Source organism: Echiichthys vipera (assembly GCF_963691815.1).
Source record: "Echiichthys vipera genome assembly, chromosome: 8".
Lineage (NCBI taxonomy): Eukaryota > Metazoa > Chordata > Actinopteri > Perciformes > Trachinidae > Echiichthys > Echiichthys vipera.
In genome coordinates this window covers 8,004,395-8,024,685 of record NC_139833.1, presented here as the reverse complement: position 1 = coordinate 8,024,685, position 20,291 = coordinate 8,004,395, and the positions used below count along the sequence as shown (strand labels likewise).

The 20,291-nt window shown below is 41.9% G+C and overlaps 1 protein-coding gene across 1 annotated transcript in view; it reads right to left on the bottom strand.

Moving 5' to 3' along the window:
• Positions 1-3,426: 3,426 nt before the first annotated feature.
• Positions 3,427-20,291, bottom strand: part of iglon5 (IgLON family member 5) — a 97,905-nt gene continuing 81,040 nt past the window's right edge. The window contains exons 3-8 of the mRNA XM_083918715.1: positions 16,212-16,444; positions 14,399-14,518; positions 8,106-8,237; positions 7,721-7,841; positions 6,174-6,325; positions 3,427-3,592 (exon numbers count right to left, since the gene is read on the bottom strand). Coding sequence (XP_083774841.1) covers positions 3,489-3,592; positions 6,174-6,325; positions 7,721-7,841; positions 8,106-8,237; positions 14,399-14,518; positions 16,212-16,444 — 862 coding nt within the window. The 3' untranslated portion in view covers positions 3,427-3,488. The remainder of the gene's footprint in view (positions 3,593-6,173; positions 6,326-7,720; positions 7,842-8,105; positions 8,238-14,398; positions 14,519-16,211; positions 16,445-20,291) is intronic.

Sequence of the window (20,291 nt, the reverse complement as noted above, 5' to 3'; positions counted from 1 at the left end):
GTTTATATCACTGTAAACTCATTGAACCCCAGTCGGGGTGTTATTTATACACATCAAGTAGGCCAGACTATGTTTGTGATCAAGGCTATGTTAATGCTATTCATATTACGTAGAGCCGTAAATAGTGTGTGCTGCACCTTCCCCTGGGAAAGACCACAGCGCTCAAGTTTTGGAAATATATCTGAGTGTCTGTCTCGCTTCTTCCTCTATCTGGGGGTTCACGGTCTGGTTAGTGTCATCCCATCTCCCCCTGGCACTCTGCTTTTGGATTTGCATTGTCAGGGTATCCTCCCACAGGCCCGTCAGACCAGGATCTCTCTCAACAGCATCCTCTTCTACCCTCACATTGTGCACCCAGGGGATCTGCTTCCTCCTTGCCCACACCCTCTCCACCCGAACCTCCTCACTCACACCAAGTATGATTCACATCATGACTCATGAAAACATGTTCTTTTGCTGCTTGTTTATACAAATGCCCACATTCTGTGTATCACCACTCCACGATTTCAAGTCATATTGCCCATATTCCCCTCCATCTGGACCCGTTACCCATAAACCAGAACACAACATACAATGTTAGCTTGTTTCTTTCTTCTTTTTTTTTTCAAAATCCACCCATACACGAACATTGACGTGCTTTTTTTTCAAACCCACATTGAGAAACATGACAGTATGTTATTTTTTTGTCCATGTTTTTTTTGTTGTTGATGTTTTCTTCTATTTTTTCATCTTTTTTCTTCATCAAGGACAGAGTATGTACATACAGATGTTATATGCCACTGACAGACCCAGTGGGATGCTGACATGGAACAGTGTACAGTATTTGCGCGGGAAACAGAAAAAAAACAAAAACAAAACAGCATGAAAGTCAGAGATTCTGAGAAGATGAAAAAGTGACTGGGACAAAAAAAAAAAAAAAGAAGCACGGACCAAACGACCTGCTCTTGTGCTTGAAATGGAATCAGTCATTATTTTTGGAGCAACAAGATGCATGCACAAACAATGTGTTCTGTCACACAGAAAACCTGACTACATTGCAGAGGGCAAGACTTTTTGAGCACAACATGTAGTGTTTTAGATTAAGGGCCATTTAAACAGAGCTTCACAATCATTTCAGAGTACTGTACACAGTAATAGTACAACAACAAACTTATTTGATATACCTTGTTAATGTAATTTTTTCAGATATTACACCACAGCTTTAACCATATCTGATACCTCTTGCACAGTAGAGTAAGGGGTTATTGCTGGTTTGAAACAAAATCAAACAATACACATTCAGACAATTGATTCAATACTGAGTAATTCCCCTCTGAAATCGCAGTAGTCAGGGTTCAGCCCGGGTAAACTCATCTCTCCGTGCAGGCTCGTTATGGCAAATTTGCATATAGTCGCTGCATGTGAGTGGAGCAGTGTTTCAGTGGAGAAATGAGTGCCACCGTATTGAAAAATGGGCTTACCTCCCACTGTTTGTGCTGTGCGGGGGTAGTAGATGGATAATTGTGCCATGGGGGTTTTGTAGTGCCCATGCCTGCATGTCACAGGTACACATTTGAGGGAGGACTGGTGCACCAAGGCGTGGTTGTCCTTGAAGAGGAGTCCTGTCAGTGGCAGGATTGAGTTTGATTAATGGGGGCCATCACCGGCTGGCAGGATGGACAGTTGGAGCCCAGGCTCCTTCACTTAGCCAGCCACAGGTAATGGCTAATTACATCTTTATCTCCCTGCGGTCTGGCCGAACAAGAACCGACTTACAGCCACGATCCGAGACTGACATGGATCCAAATCATTTATCTAGCTGGTCAGAGAGAGAAACACTATGATAAGTGGACAAATACGCTGTTAATGTGTGTGTGTGATGCAGTTAACACCATGACAAAAAACGAGTCCAATACATAAACTGTTACAAATTATAAATTACATCATCGTTCACTGCTTCTGGACTCGGATGAAATTATCCCTCAGACTGTTTCAAATGCGTTTTTAAAAAGCTTGTCATGGCAAAATAGATCACATCACTTCGAAAAACTTTACATGTGTTTTTTTTTTCATTTTTTTTTCATTTTAGTCGTTCAATGTGTGTGACTTCTCAGAGCAAAGTACAAAAATTATTTTTCCCACGCACGGCTCATAACCATCAGATTTTGTTCTCTTTTTTTCTCACATGGAATTACTATTCATAGTTATTCAAATACTTATTAACATCATCATCATCTGTACTATTATTAACACCAAAAAAGTAAAAGCAGGTAACCTTGCAGAGTAAAACAGACACAGTGCAGGGAGGGAAGGGGGAGAGGAGGGAGTGAAGGGAGTATGGACTCACAACAGGAACATCTCTAACCGGTACATGCTATCAACAAGCGACAAGGAGGATGGAGTCACAGCTTTGAAACAGAAGACATTGTTGTCACTGGACGGTCTCTTGCTGCTTCAGAAAACTGGAGCGTAGTCGAGGCTGATGGGAGATTTCGTTTGGTGCCAGGCAACGAGAGGTCGCCGGCGTTGCCTCTGTACTGCATATATTTACACTGGAGAGGAAGACGGAGGGAGTAGGGGGGGTGACACGGAGCTGAGAACACTATAGCAATGCGAAGGGCGACTAGACAGAGTACGTTGAACAGAGGAGCTGGGGGAGGGGGTTAAAAAGGTTTGGGTAGTGAGGGGGTCTACATGCGAAACCTTGGTATAAACCCCCCAAATTACATAAAGGGGTAGTTAAGACTGACACCGCCACCACCCACCCTTTTTTTTAATACATTTTGACATCATTCATAGCAGCTTCACTGCTACACAAATAAAATCAAAAAGCCATACATGTGTGTGTGTGTGTGTGTGTGTGCGGGTGTGTGTGATCAGAGGGTGACACTTCACATGGCCACCAATTGGACAATTTTCAAAAGGTCACACGACCGTCAGTACCACATTATAACTATAATTTCCATAAATACCCACCATAATATTGAGATTTTATGTATCATTTCCATAAGGCAAACATTGTAGATCAGTCATTAGTCTATGAAGTATATTACATAAATGATCGTCCAGTTGTTAGATTATCTATTTTCTCATCGATCATTGATACAATATTCAGTTAATATACACTCTCTATCAACACCAGCCCAGTGGTAATAATGAGGGGAAAACAAGGTGAGGAGAGAAAGAGAGAGTGTGTGAGAGAGAGAGAGAGAGAGAGAGAGGGAGGAAGAGATGATGACAATGGTTTGACCTCGAAATTGGATTGAGGGTGCAGGAGTTTTGGGGGGGGGGTGGGGGGTGGGGCGGGCAATTAGGATGGGGTTGTGGTTGTGTGTTTGATGCAATGATTCAATGGCTCCTGGAATAATGCATATTCTTTTTTGTTCACAGTGATGGGTTCGTAATTAAAGAATTTCATTTCCTTTTTCCTTCGGTAAGGGGGGAGGGGTGGGGGTGGGGCGGCTTTCCTAGACGTTTAGGGACGATTCCGGGTGCAGGGAGCTCAATCTTTACACCTTCAGGAGAAGAACAGCAGAGAGGGAAAGCCAAATACACACGGCCACACTCATCCCTGCATGTAAACCAGTCCCTCGCCCCTGTATGGCGCCCGGTCCTGGAGGAAAACAGAAAGACCAAAAGAAGACAAGAGGGAGGGAGAAAGGAGAAGTACACACAGAAATGAATTACTGTTATTACAGTTCATCAACCAAATTCATTTTCATACCTTTCCATAACTCCTGGAAACAACTGACACTTAGCCGGATTATTACAATAGTGATATGGTGTCTTTTTCCAAATTAGAACTGTTCCCCATATTCTGAAAGCTTCACAATCATTGCACCACACTGTAGAAGATGTTTCTTTACAACAGAGTCCCTTTTTCACGAGTAGGGTTTTCATGACGCGAATGACATTTAAGATCAGTATGTAATTACAGTAAAATGGATAAAATATGGAAGGCGGTGACACAAGTCAGTGTCATTATAGAGTTAACATGTTAGAGACCTTCAGGGCTGACATTCTGACGTTAGACTATTGACTTCAAACTAATAACATTTATGATGGCTTTGTCCCATTTAGGCGTGCCAGGAGTGATTGTCATTGTCATTTTTTCCTAGCACGGAGAAGGACCTCTTCTTACCCTGATTTGCTTTCCCTAATATTCTGACCCAAACTTTAACCAATCTCACCACACTAATGCCTAAACCCAACCAACCCCCCAAAAAATTGGCGTGCAAGGAAACCACGCTACTGAACCCTTCATGCACAGTATAAGCACCCTGGGACTGGAACACCTAATTACAATGCTGCCATTATTAATGGTGTTAGTTACACCGATTTCACACGTCCAAATGACAACCGTGAGAGGGGTATATTGAATTTCTTAATTCAAAAACATGTTAACATGTTCAATGTCAAGTTGCAAAGCAATGAGTGAATTAAGATCAGTGTTTACTTAAAATGGACAAGATTTGGAAGGCTGGGACACATGTCAAAGTCAACATGTCAGAGACCTTCAGGGCCAAAATTATGACTTGAATAGGTGAAATGTTGGACATTAATGGTGGCTCTGCTCCATAAAGGTGTGCCAGAAAAGCATGCCACTGGGCCGGCAGGCACCGTACAAGCACACAGCCAATCTAAATGTCATTAGTTAAACATATTGGAAACGTCTAAATGACCACTGTGATAAAAGTCTGTTGAATTTCTTGATTGAATAACAAATGCATATAATTTATGTCAAATTACAAATTCATGAATAGCTTGAGTTAACATATTCAGGGCTTATATTTTGACTTGTCTTAAAAACTAATACCATTTATGAAATCTAAGCCAGTGAGCCAGCAAACACAATACAAACACACTGGCACTGGGAGACCTCAATCAACTGAAATCCTTATTAATATCATATAGTTACACATTTGTCTGTCAAAATGTTATTTTAACATGGTGATTAGTACAAAGCCTTTAAAGTTAATAATTTATTATACCATCAAGAATATCGTATTTGTGACTCAAAATTACATCACGATTAAAACGACAATTAATTGACCTTCTCTCTTCCGGTTTTGTGCCATTAGGCAGTTTAGTAGCTTTCCATAAATGTAACCTGGTGGCTTAAAATGTAACAGTGTGGGGTGAAAACTAGCACAGGCTGCCAGGGGTGTAAGTAATGGGCTCATTGGTTGAGGGTAATTACAATAATGTGCCAATTTTGATGCGATAGTGGGTTGTTTATATAAAATGCTTCATGTGGCACCTTTTAAAATGGTGAGCAAAGAGGTACAGAAGCATGGAAACAAAGTCGGCGGAGGCAATGACAGTGAGGGACAGCATATGAATAGAAATGCCACAATAGTATCCGATTATGGTCCGATTTTCCATGCCTGGTCCAGAACAGAAAGGGGTTTGTTGTGTTCTAATGATGGCAGCAGGAGATTAGGAAGGAAAGAGGAGGCAGAAGGACACATGATGGAGAGATAGGCTGACAGAAGTGGCAGCGGCGGTGGAAAAAGAGTGCAGGAAGATGTATGGGTCTGATGGGGGAGTGAGTCATTGAAGGGAGACTGGCCGAGATAATGGGTAAAGGAATGAAAGAAGAAAGGGGATAGATGAAGGACTCACTTAAGATGGTAATGTTGAATGCACTAAATGGGGGGGAGGGGGGGTAACGAGAAATGGAAGGGTAGGAAATCGCTCATTGGGGACGCTTAATGTGAATTGGGCTTGGAGAGAAATGACAACTTCTTGGTAACGGGACAGAGCAGAACGACAGTTTGTGTGTGTGTGCGTGCAAGAATGTGTACGGACGAGAGATGGAGGTTGAGATTGTGAGAGAGAGAGCGAGAGCAAGAGAGAGAGCAAGAGAGAGAGAGAGAGAGAGAGAGGGTAAAATAGGCAAGCGAAACTTTAATGGGGCGGAGAATAGCGAAAAATGGGGAGGAAGGAGGGAGGAAGGAGGGAGGAGAGGGTTGAGAAAATGCTGTGCTGTGTGCAGAGCAAAAATGAGACGAGGCGAAAACAGTGTGTCACTGCATATGAATCGTTTTGTGGCAATATGTCACGTCTGTTTGATAGTCACACCAGATAAATGTGAACATATTTATGTTCTTGCCAAAGCCTGGGCATGCATACATGTGTACACTGTGTCATTATGTGCATGCACCTGTACCCACTTCTATGTGATAACTTACGAAACAGGAGCATGCTGGCGTTGGAAGCCCCCAGACGGTTTGAGGCGAAGCAGGTGTAGTTGCCAAAGTGTTTCTCTGTCACATTGGTGAACAACAACAGCGAGCGTGTCTTCTCATTTTTGATCCTCAGGGTGTTGTCACTCTCTACCGGCCTGGGTGTAGTGGCGGGGGAGCGAAGGTGAGGGAGGGAAACAGGGAGAAAAAGTGAAAAAGAGTTTGTCAGGAAAAGAGAGATAACACAACATATCCCACCTTGTGACTCAGCCCGCATAAGAAGCTTTTTTCTCCGTCTCTCCAGAGACAACCAAGCAATACAGTCTCCCTCTACACACCGGCACGGTCTCACCTTGTACTAATAGTGAAATCTAACAGTCCATAAATAATGGAGACCCCCTGCTGGGGCCTATTGTACTCTATTAACAGCTCTCTCTGGCGAAGGCTTGTCTAAGTACTTCTGCATCATATTTTGGCTGATGCCAGATGACAGATTGTGTGTGGTTAATAGCGAGCAACTTTACCACAAGCCAATATTTCCACAGAGAAGGCAAAAACATACACGTATATCTCAGACCTACAGTACAATAATGTCAGAGGTGAGGAAAATGCATGGCAGCCAAGACTACATCCACACAGTAAGCCGGCTAAATGTGAGACATAGATCGTTTTTGTAATGTTGACTAATCAATGTATGTCCAGACTTAGATAATACATGTAGAGAAGCCTTTGAAGGAGTTTAATATAATATATTAAGTGCATTTCCTTTGGCAAAACGTTGATGCTTCACACACGTCTTAAACCTGGCAGCACAGAATATTTATACAGTCAGCACAGTTTCAAAATTAGCTTCACCAATTCAGTATCCGACCAAATGTCTCTCCTTCTCTTCCTTAAGTATGGCGTTGAATAATGAACAGAAATCCATTATGATGTCACAGAAGTTGAGTTTGACCTTTGACCTTTTGGATATAAAATGTCATCCTTTCATCATTTTAATCCTATTAGACATTTGCATGAAATGTCATAATAAGCGTAGGGATTATTTCGTTTAGTGAGGTCACAGGGACTCTGACCAGTTCATCCTTGAGTACAAGTGGACCTGACCAGTTCATCCGTGAGTACAAGTGGACATTTGTTCCACATTTGTAAAAATCCCTCAAGGCGTTCCTGAGATATCCTATTCACAAGAATGGGATGGAAGGACAGATAACCCCCAAAACATTAATAATATAGGTTAATGATGACTCCTATGTGATCGGCTCTGCTGATATATTTTTTAAAAAAGCTCACAGAGTGGATTAGAGGAAATATTGTCTACTTAACTTCATCTCTACAGCTCCCAAACTGTTTCTGAACAGGCCAGTCATTGTTTCAGAAGGTCAATTTTACACATCAACACTGCACATGGCCACTCTTTCCCACTCTGTACAATGTTTTTCTAAAAGCTTTATTTGGGTGAAAAAAACAAACGTCTTCATAGTGAAGCCCAACAGCCACGGAGAGAAAAACATTCATTTTAGATGCGCTAAACCCTTCTTTGGTTGTCTCACCTGTGGTCGTCTCTGTACCACTCGAAGGCGGCTGGTGGGACTGCCATGGCTTCGCAGCGCAAGATGGCCGTCTTTCCCAAATGGGCTGGCATGTTCTTCATGTCTGTGATCATGGGAGGGTCTGGTAGGGAAAACGAGGGAGGAAATTCAGCGATTAGTATACATCTGCCTTCTCCGAGAAGTCGAGTCAGGTCAGCACGGGGTTGGAAACAAGGTTCAAAACCCCTGTGGGAAGCAAAATTAAGATGCATGAATTCATTCATAATAATGCATCTACAGTATTAACATATATTATCATTACATAATTGTGCTGTAACACAGTAGGTCCAGTGTGAATTGAATTATCACCACTGGGCGGTTGTGAGGCACACAGAGGGATACGTACAGTTGACCGTGACCTTGACCTTGCGCTGATCGGGTGGAGCGACTCCATTGTTGGTGATGCATTCGTAGTCCTCGGCCTGCTGCCTCTTGATCTCTGTGATGTCTAGGAACTCTCCTTCACTCACCAGCCCATCTATTGACAGGTGAAATGTCAAGTGTCACAGTATATATCAAGTGCAGGGGGACTCAGGTTACTGATTTAAGGTTAACCACTTGAGATGCATGAGTGCCGCTGGAATGAGTCCTAAAACCCAGCAATTAGTTGGCATTTTTGCACTTTCCATTCCCTTCTCTCAAAGTCAATGGACTTTATTTGAATGGGTTTTCCATAAGATGCCTGAAATAAAGTATATGCCGAACACAAGCTTAAGAGAATTCACGTTTTGTCTGACCACTGACTACAGAGGTTGTCAAATGTAATCACAGCGAACGCTCAAAATCAGTTGGAAGCTGGTGGTGGAGACATTGTTGACTTATAATGTTAGTTTTCTACTTCTGATAACATTTAGGCTTTGTAAATCATAAAAGCAGTGCTGATTTGAAACGATTATCTTGCTAATCAAAACGTGTAAGTATCATAAACTTTTGTTTGCCACAGAGCTTGTTTTCTATATGATATTCAAGTTGATATATGCATCACAAAGTAAGTTCATATATAAAATACACAAATTGATGTTTAACACAGTGGACTGTTATGTCAATCAAAACTTTTCTCACTTTATTCATTTTTAATTGGATGAGAGAAAACAAGAACATTACATTGAGAAGAAGCAATTCCACAAAACAAAACAAAACAAAACAAAACAAAAGGATGACACTGAATTATTGACAAGACCTACTGAAATATGTGTAATCACAATTTTAAAAAATTATATTCAGTCATATTTGTCCCACTATCCAAGCTTAGGGCCTGAGGCTGATTTGTTGAATAAAATAATGGTTCAGTCTGTGAATTACTTCATGATGGAAAAGTAAATAAAGGTGATTGAACAGAAGTGACAGAATTGCTTTTATACTGTCTGGGGAAATTGTCAGCTTTTCTTCCAGGCAGTGGCCACACCAGGGTGTGAAGGCCCGCTCCCTACATTATGTATTGAGAAGAATATGTGGCTGTTATTTGATGTTGACAAACTCCCAGGTGCCCCTAAAACCAAATTAGTCAGTCTTGCACTTTCACTCTTTTTTCCTCGGAGCGACAAACAGCCACGAAATCTCTTCAGAGGGGAGAGTCTGGAGAGAGTTTAACGCGCTACAAGTTATTGCTCCTTCATGTGAGCGAATGGATGTTGGGTTGTTATTGGATCGACAGCAGCAACGAGAAAAGAAGAATGAGAGTGAGAGTGCACCCCCCTCCTCCCCACAAGTCTTAGCAGCCAGCTGTCTCACAGCCTCCACAACCATTAGGTCTTTTTTTCTCCCCTTTACCCCATTAAAGAAGTCTGACTGTGGAACACGATATAATATATAATCTCACCACTAACAAGGAAATCCAGCTCTTACGTTGCTGCTAACTTTTCTCTTTCAAATCCCCCCCTAAACATACACACAGCCACTGTCAATCAGTGGACCTTTACTTCCCTTCACAAACACACAAATGGCGCCTCAGCACGTTTATGAGCAACACCGACGCAAACATGCACACAAAAAAGACTCTAAACGCCATGATTATTCCTGTCAGAGATTAGCGCGGTGGTTCTAATTGAAGATTATACTGGAGGATTATTAGTGTGGCTACTGAGCTGGAGACGATTATTAGCAGCTGCTGCGGCAGAAGCTGAGCAGCGAGCGACAACCGCAATGATGGCTGCTTGTGCCACCCGAGCAAGTGCGGGCGGGCACTGGGTGATGTGATGGGATGGTTGCAACGTTATTCACTCTTTCCATTAGTTTAATAAATATAGCTCTCTTGTGACATCTCTGTCAAGCAAGCAGAGTACAAAACTTTGCCAAAGGGGAGAAGCTGAGGCGGTATGTGAGGAGAAAAGGAGAGAAAAAGATAGAATCAGACAACTAGCACTGGCGAAATTACACAAAACGCTGTTACAGATGACTTCCATGGAATAAAAAGGACAAAGAAAATGAAAAAATGAGAGCAATCGAGCGCTAGAGAGCACATTACAGACACAGAGAGAGTGGTAATTTACAAGAGATACTGAGGAAGTCACGGAAAGAGATACACAGATATAAAGATACTGCAACATAAAAAGGGAAACGGAGAGATGTCAGGTTGGGTATTTGATGTGGTTGATTCTTTCATGGACTTTTCATCCTCAGCACCTATGTGTGATGTAATATGAGAGCAGCCTTCTCAAACTATCTTTCACTCCCTCCCTCTCCATCCCTTGAGATTTCTGGGCCGGCATTGCACACCTCTCTCCACTTTGGTGAGAGATAATATCTGACTGGAGTCGGCCCCTGGCACTCCTACAATGGCCTGTAAAATACATCTCCATCAACCACTTATGGCTTTTGAAGGAGCCTGACTCCTGACCACCAGAGATAGTTGGATTGCACCTGAGAAGAGAGGGGGGTGTTTGAATGAGAGGAGGGAAAAAAAAGGATCAGGGGTTCTGGCCTGTCCTACAGTGAAACCGTGCTCTATTTCCACAGCAGCACTTTGAGCCTGACTAGATCATCAGAGCACTTGATTTTCTCGACTCCTCTTATCCATTTCCATTACGAAAACTACCGTCCAGGCATAGAGGTCTGATGTTGGGTTAAAACAGAGAAGGATGGACGGCATGACAGACTGTAACAACTTTGGAATAGTAAAGGGCTGAAAGGTGTGTCAGTTGAGCTAAATGAAGCTTCAGCCGGGTTTAAATTACGATGGCCTCTTTGCCAAAGTGCGACCCACACACACCAAAAACGAATCCATATCAATCAAAGTACTTTACTCTACATGCTTTTGCACAACTACATTTCTTTTGTTTCTGTTAAAGCCTGACCAATAGTGGATTTTGTGTACCAGTATTCAATATTGTTTTTTTCCTAAAAAAAACCCATTAAAAGACCAAAACCAGCAATAAATCAATTCCATCGTTTTTGTAGATAAAGCCTAATAAACCTCCATTATTGTCCAGAAAAACACACACAAATAAGCCACACTGTTGCACCATTGACATGTTTCAACCATACATGATTACACCATAGACTGTATAAAATATAGACAGTCTCTGTGATGTCACCCACAGTCTTCTGAAGAGCCAAAATTAGGCTCAAAGTGTGCAGCTCCCGGTGGCTCCGGCTGTGCCATCTTGGCAATGCTCGACAGTCGTCATGAAAGTAGCAACAGAAAGCAGAACACTTTACTTCTTTTTGCATCAGGCTGCAAACATGTTTGTATTTCTGCTGTTAAGTTAGCCATTTCTAGATGTGGGTCTATGGGGAATGACTATTTGTAGCCAGCATTCGAGTGGCCATTAGAGGAACTGAACTTCATTTTTCAGCCCCACATGTTGTCGCTTGGATGCATAAACATGGGCACTCGGTTATATTGGGTAAATCTCACATATACCGCCTTACTGACTGTTTACTCACCAATTTGTCTTCATCGAAAGGCTGAAAAAAGTTCCATACAAATACAATATTTTCTTCTATTTGAGTTAAATCTTCTCAACACTACAGTGCCTGACTGTTTTAGGCAACTATTTGCAATTCAAAAGGAAATTTGTAGGGAAGTGGGAGACGGGGATTAATGTATTGTTGGTTTTGTTCTTTGATGGGATTTGTTACATAAAGCACATATAGAATTGTTGTTTAACTGGACATTTTACAGTGAGAAAATAGACTTGTGAGCCTTCTCTGGCAACTTCTGTCGTTCCAATCATCTAGTTTCCACTGTGATCCTGCACACCTACTATTCATTCTCGCATCCAGCTACACCTGTCCTTCATCAACTCCACTCAGTATATAGACCCACACACGTACAAACACTTGTAATCTGCAACATCACTCTTGCTGCTGTAACTAAAGCATTAAAGGTTCTTTCTATGGTTTCTGTACATTTCTTTTGTGTTTCTCTTTTTATATTTCTTTGGCTCTGCTGACTGCTTACCTGTTGCCAAACTCTACCTTCCCTTTTCAATTCTAACTGCTCTGCTGTTGAGTCGTGTTTTTACTATCCACACAACCCCCACTTCATGCTTATCATCATATTGCTAACTTTTAGTGAAACGCACATTCCTTCTCCCCCCCACCACCCACAAGCATCCATTCATTCATGCTAAACCTGTGTGCCCGGCGTGTTTTAACGGATGGGATGTCAAATGATAAGGCCCCGGTGCGCTGGTGCATTTAACTGAATGAGACAGAATGCCTGTATGTCTCTGAGTGGGTCAACTGATGGAGTGAATGGGTGTGACAGATTGTATCTGCGCTTTGGTGAAGATGAAGGAAGTGGTGCCTACAAGCAGTGCAGAGCAGCCTCACCATCTGTATTTGAGTAAAGACTCTGGTAACAGTGGGCTTGTTGCAAAGGGGTTGAAGGCTTTTAGCAGGTCTCTGTATCACCTCTAAGGCGGTTCACCGCCTTCTTTCCCGCACACAAATGCTTTTTCCATTCAACATATGCGTACACTACTCTCCTCATCCTGCCCCTCCCTGTAGTTTCTCCATGCAGACCCTGAGTAATGGGGACAGATGGCTGGCAGCCTCTTGCTGTTTCTTTGGGCTAGTCTACTCCCCCCTTCCCCACTGCCCCTGGTCTTGCAACCATTGCCTTGGTTGCACAGACTTCCACGGAATAGCAATGTGGCCCCTATCTCTTTCTTTGCAAGCTGAGGGGTTACTGGGGGAGAGCGGGAGGAGAGGGTGGAGGCGGTGTGAGATGGTGGGGGCGAGGAAGGATTACTGCTGACAGAGGAGAAATGCTGTAGGCTTGCAAGTGAGGACAATTGCACAGAGTTTGCAATGTAAGGGTGTGTGTGTGTGTTTTTGCTGCAGGTGTGCGTTCATGCATGCATCTCTATATTTCTGGGTGTCTGCGATCACTATGGGCTTGTCCCTGCCTTATGTACTGTACAGGGAAGGACATTGCATGCACAGGAGACTAAGCCAGGGACAAACAAGAGAGAGAGGAGGAGAAACAGACCTCTGAGCAAGCTCAAAGCTGTTTGTAAGTACAGCAGTACAGTATCGGTTGTGCATTTATTCGCCTAACAGTATAATTACAGCGTGTTGACTAGTTGTTCACACTGACCTTTTTCTTATAGCTGTCTCTGGTGCTGCATTTTGTCTGTTTTCTCACTACTGTAATGGCAATACTATTGTGCGATGAATGCTTTAACCATGACTTTTGTGACACTGATGAAATGCCATCCTGTCAAAGAGTTCAAAATTTGACTTTCAAAACAGTGAAAGTCTTCAATAATAATCCTTGTTCTTTTGTATCTCCTTTATCCTTCTCTGTCTCTGCTCGTCAAAAGTTCAATCTAACACATTTTAGAACACACATGCCCATATCACACTCAGAACTCAGTGTTCATATTTCACCATAGAGGTCACGGAGCTCATGCAATATGCAACTTATTGCAATTTATTGCAATTTATTTCAGTAAACAGATATAAACAACAAACATTGCATTAGAAAACTGCTGACAATTACTGTCATAGTAAAATACATTTAGAAATATTAAGTCACGGCCAAACAGATGACACAGCATTGCCATTACAGTTCTAATAAAACCATGCAATCTCTAGAGGCCATGTAATGTGCAATGTATTTTGTATTATGTAGTTTGCCTGACTTAAGGCATTAGTGATGACAAAAATGGTAACAAATAGGGAATGTGCTGTGCTGATCAAATCGAATGGATTTGACTTAATCAATCAAGCCGTGCATCCTGGCCACTCTGAGCTAGTTCTGATTCCACACAGTGATGTAAGCTAAAAATAGCTGATTTAACGGCAAAAGTGGCTCTTAGCGTAGGTTGGCATCTTGTTGCCAGTTGACAGGGTGGATGAAGACAGATGCCGATGATTACAGGTGGTGCAGTGGGGATAATTATGTATAATGTGTGGTTATTTAGGACAAAACATCGGTACATCGGGAGAGTCTGAATTTAAGATGGGGACAGACTAAACAGCTGGGTTTAAGAGTGATGACACAAGTATGTGGGATAGAGAGGTGGACGTGAGCTGAGTGCCGATATGCCTTTAGGAAGAAAAAGAGGGAGAAAATAAAAGACTCAAGAACAGGTTTAAGGATGAGTGTGAAGGCAGGGAGATAAAGGTGATGCTGTGGACAAGACATCTCTGGATGTGAAGACAAGCAAACAACAAGGGGTAGCTTACATTTCTGGTCTTTCCAGGTGACCGTAGGCTCAGGACGACCCACTGCCAGACAGTAGAGGTTTACATTCTCGCCTTCATTCACCGACACGTTTTTTGAGATGTTGACGATTCTAGCCGGCACTGAAAAACAAGATCATGCTATTAAAATATGACCTCAAAGTCCCCTTTCATTTCATAAATTATTGATGAAGTAAGACCTTACAGCCTACTAGGTAGTTTAAAGTGTGATGCAAATCCCTGCACCTATGACAGAGGCAATCAGCTGATTAATGATCTGTGCCTGAGTGCTGTGCAACAATGCACTTGACCATCTACTTCAAATTCACTGAATTCTAAATAGCTGCGAATGGGAATTGAAAAACGCGTTCTCATGATATCTAATCCAATTTGATCTTTAAAGAAAAGAAGAAAGCTCGTAGAAGTGGTAGTCAGGATGTTTAATTTTAAGGTGAATGAACACTCCTGGGTACTGTTTTGCCCCAAACTCAAAAAGTGTCGGAGCACTATGCATGTAGTTAGTTTGATAACAAGATGGCCCCTTGAATTTAAATGGCCCATTATCATTGCTTTTAATGAGCTTGGCCCTGAGATTGCTTTTCTTTTCTTTTTTTTTGCAAGACATATTCCGAGGATCCTATTTTTCTCTATCTTGCTGGAGTTGAATACAGTGATAAAGCTCAGATTGGAGTGGCGGTGGAGCTGCTCCCGCTTGATGCACTGTCTCCAGGCTGTAATTATTTTGTGCGATATCAAGCTAGGGCTGGAATTGCAGGCAACTTGGAATTAGGTATATATGGTCATCTGTGCCAAGCTCTGCACCCTGCAGACAAGAGTGTTTGTTTGGCTGCAGTTTCATGTGAAAACTCTGTTGGTAAGCAGCTGACATTTTCTCCGCCACCTGTGAGCCGTTATCCTCGTGCTTTAATTCCAGCAGAATGTACCCTCACACATCCTGTTTCATTCTGCTGGTAATGCTTAAATGCAATCTGCACAACACACAATCCAAAATATGCATCAAAAGGTCCGAGAGCCATCTTCCGGGCAGTCCTGCACCAGTACGTCATGTCACTCAGGATCAGTCGGACGCTCACTCACTTAGCTGCTGACTTGATGACTGAGCCCCAGTTGCGATCCTCCACTGTCAGTTATTTAGTCAGGCAGTTGGACAGCACCCCGTGTACCGCATCTCCTCCACACACATACTCATCCATCTGATCTGCCTAACTTTCTGTTTATTAAGAAAAATAACTGTAACAGGCCACATGGAAATAATAAATGGGCTTCAGCTGTGCTGCCTTATTGAAACTGACTTTCTGGTTATCTGTCACCTGCACTAGGCTTGCTTTACTGTATACGCTAACATGTGCCAACTGAGTTTTTAATATATAATCTAGTCTATAATCACATTTTGATATAATCATAAACACCAAGCTTAAATACTCAAACATTATAAAATCATTATGTTTTCTATCATAAATTTAAGCATGACTTAACAGAAAAGGAACACTGAAACGTAACCATAGCAAATCTTAATTGCTTCCCCTGATGTCAAACCTCAATCACACCCAATAGACAGCACTACGCTCTGATGAATGACGAAATGCATAATTAAGCCATTGAGTTTTTATCCAAGCTAGCTTACAGTAACAGCAGTGCACATGTTTTTTTTTGGTTTTTTTTGCAACCATAGTTGCAATCGAATCTGCAGGCTCTGGTTAGATCAGGGAAATGAGCCAGCACTTACAATGACAACAGTAAACATTTTAAAGTCACTTATAACAGATTCGTGTTCCGTCTTAACTCAACTGCTCACCTTGGACAATGAGGTAGACGTTGGCAATGCGAGGCTTGTTATTGGCCTGGAAGGTGCAAGTGTAGGGCCCCTCATCAGTTACTTGCACCTTGTGGATGTGGATGGAGAAGTCACTGTTGTTACTATTGGCCAGTGTCACACGCTTGTCCAGTGACCACTTATCTGTCCCCGTGAACAGGATGTTGGAGCGGTTCAGCCAGGCCTTGTGGGTCACCTCCTCGTCGATCCGACATCTGTGAGAGACAGGAAGTGACTAAAAGTTGAGAGGTCTGTTGGATGTTATGTTTAGGGTTGATACTAAATACTGATGACATGTAGAGCCTTAATGCATCAAGGGATAGATTGCACAAGTCTCTTGAAGTTTTCTGAAGGGATGGGACACCATTTTTCCCAAAATGAACTCCCTCTTTTGGCATTTTTACAGTCCAAGCAAGTTCAAAAAAATGACTTTAAACTGCTTTAAAGTGTTTCTCTCACCTGAGTGTCTGCAATACATCTCACAGAAGCCAAGTTTGTGTTATCTCTACAAGTAGAGTGTGTGTGTCTGTGTGTGTGTGTGTGTGTGTGTGTGTGTGTGTGTGTGTGTAGGTGTGTGTGTGTGTGTGTGCGCGCTCAGCTATCTTTGTGAGGACCAAGTTTAGAAATTCGTCAACATTGTGAGGACATTTTTGGAAAGTGAGAACACTTTGGCCTGTCCTCACTTTTTCAAATGCCTGTTTTGGGGGTTAAGGCTTGGTTTTAAGGTTCAGGTCTGAATTAAGTTTAGGTTAGGTTTTGATCCAGGGATAGGCATTTAGTTGTGATGGGTAGGGGGGCTAGGGAATACATCATGCCAATGAGTGTCCTCACAAAGATAGAAGTGCGAGTGTGTGTGTCTGTGTGTGTGCGTGTGTGCTCAGCAATGATGTGGAAACTGTCAAACACGTCGGTCGAAAATATCCCATAGGTGTTCAATTAGGTGGAAATACAGCAACTTATTCAGGTTTTTCCTTTGTCTTCTCACCTGTCTGTAACCTCCTGGGTAACACAGCACTAAGAATTATCCATCACTCCTGTTACGCAGGTGTAGAAAAATGGGTCAAATTATAAAAAATATGGCTGAGATCAGTTCTAGCTTGTGAGCAAAGCACTGTCTATGAGACGTGGCTGTAAACTGTATTCCATTCAGTTGTTTTGTCTGTGATATTACATTGAAAATGAATGCAGTTCAAGGTTCAAGTCCAGAGGTATGTTGACCGGCCATTCCCTTCCAACTGTGTACAAACTCATGATTAAAGTTAATGGCAATACATGAAAAGCTCTGTGAAAACAGGGAAAGATATTAAAGAGTAAATTGTTATTATGGTGTGGTGATTAAAGCACAGTCAATCACTAGTGTTTTTCCAAAAGGACGTGGCACGCATTCAAATAGGAACCATGGTCATAAGATGTGACTTCAGTTCTTGGCTTGGCCACTAGATGTCCTTACCCAGCTTCAACTAGTTTCAAGGACATGCCTCTGTAGTCATTATGTTTAATTGATATGGCCTGGATAAATATCACTGTTGAGGTAGATCTTTATTCACTTGCCAAGTCATTGGCAGTGACACCATAGTGCATAACAGCCCCAGTGCAGGAACTGTATGCTTGGAAGACTTTAACAAATAGGCTACAAGGCACTGGGCAGATGTTCAAGAAGACACATGACCTAAGGGCCAAACCACTTTTTACAGGTTTAGTAATAAAGGAAAATATAATGATTTTCCTCAAGATTCAGTTTGTGGCTGGTGCGTTCAAATAAAGAGGCGATACGGTAAGAAATCCTCCTGTAAAAAATCATTGTCTGTGTACAAACACTATTAATCTATTTTTTAAATTAATCACTTCTGCACTGATGATGTTGCTACAGGACTGCAAGCCCAGAGGAAATGAGCATCGTAATAGCATCAAATGTGCCTCATCTTAATGGTCCAGATCAAAGCCAATACAACAGCATTGTCTCAAGCATAACGCAAGTATTTGTGCCACTCGGGCAAAAGTGATTTTACATGAAATGGGAGTTTATTTATAAAACTTAGTCTTGTGTTTGTCAGCTATTGGCCATCCAGTACTCTTATACACACATCTGATAAAATATGCCATCACATCTCTGGTGAAGCTTTAAAGGCATTTCTGTAACGTGAAATCAAACTTTCAGAATAATTCAGTTAGTGGAGTACTGCAGGTAAAGGTCTACAGCCTGGACCACGAGCCTGAGGGGTCGTGAGATGGTTCACAAGAGCAAAGCAAGAAAACATATTTCTGCCACACATAAAAAAAGTTTTATCTTTTCAGTCTTTGATCTAATCTCCCTACTCTTTCTTGTGAGTTACTGGATAATGTTAAAAGTATCCAAAAAAACACAATCTGAAGGAATAATCACAACTAGTCAAAAACCTGTAGACTTGGCCATAGTGGCATTTTCCCTCTGCATGGTATGCGCTCAGCTTGACTAGGCTTTCCAGCCCGCTACAGCACGGGTTCGCTTCTACACAGCAGCGGCTACCTGCTGAAGGTGTGTCTTCAGAGATCTGGCTTTGCGGGACTACGGCTCTATGGTAGCTCTGTGTATTTTTAAACATCACTATTCTTAAAGTATTTCTCATCTTGTGTTGTGGATGTTATTTCCATACTGTCGGTAATTTTCAAGATTTTTTCTGTACGTATCAGCGGCTCTCTGGAACTCTGTGTGTCAATGTTGTCTGGCAAAAGAAAGCAGTGTAGGCAAGGACGTCCACTGGTAGAAGTAGGTAGAAGTTACCTTTTTCTTTTTTTTAAGTTTCATAAAATATACCAGAATTTGACAGTTTGTAATATATTTCTACAGGCGTTCCTGTTCTTACCTCCCAACGTTTGCGAAGCTGGCTAGTCAGGAGTGGCTGTAAAAGAGTGGATAAACTCATTTCATTTCCTATAAAGTCTTCACACTAAAAACTCCTCTGCTGTATTATTTTTTTTTTCTTGTCTCTTGCACAGACATGAGTTGAGTCTCACAACGCATTTAACTCCCCTTTAGTATCAGCTCAGCTCGCTTTGAACCTCAAATGATGTAGAACTAAAAAAAAGAAAGGTACATCCATAACTTTCTAATGGAAAACCAAAAAAAAAAAACAAGTTGAGCTGTAGTGCAGTGGAAATGCGTCATAATGGTATGTGTGGAGAAGCCACAAGAGGTTTTTCTTTCATTAGTCAAAAGTAAAAAAAAAAAAATGATGAAAATGTTTTTAATGTGCACGTGTCATGGGAGCTGGCAACACTGTTTATAGAAACAAGAAATAGATGTTTGTAATGTAACATTGCTGCACAGCTTTCCTGAGGAAGCCCTGATAGGCACTGTTGGCCAAAACCGAAGTTCATCTCCTACGTAGGAGACAGGCAGGGGGGAGGCTTAATAAGAGTGTTTTGAGGGTGAGAAAGCCACGCTGAATGAAATGACGCATGATACAAAGGGACGTGAAAGGTAATCAAAATGCAACATAAACAAATTTATGCTGCATTTTACATATTGCATTTCTTGCATCCACATGCGTCATATACATATTAGGTAAGTATACACTGCCTGCAGGCATCATGATTACATCACCCATCGATGTGAATATTAAGTAGCCATGTGAAACACGCAGTCGCTTCACAATATGATTCCATCAGACCATATATCTACACTGTTTAACCTAGGTCAGCACCTATGGACAGTCCCATTTTGTAAATTGTAGGCTTTAAGGTGATGAAAGTAATGTTGACTTGTATTTTTTTTTCTGTGCTTCAAAATGTACTGCCAAGCCAAGTCACATCCACATGAGGGGGAAAAAGCAAGTTGGCTCTTTTTCGGCTCAGTTGGGAGCTCGGGAAAGCTGTGATTTCTACTTTATCACTTACTGTTAGGCAGCTGCTGTTGGACACAGAGGGTGTCCACCCACTGACCTGGCCTGTGCATCAGTATTGTTAACATCTAAGTAAAAGGTGATTGCAGATAAGTGATAATGATAAGTTAATAGCATCATATAGGACAGACAGAGCTGGAAAATATGGCACATATTAGATGCCTAATTGAAGTTATGTGAC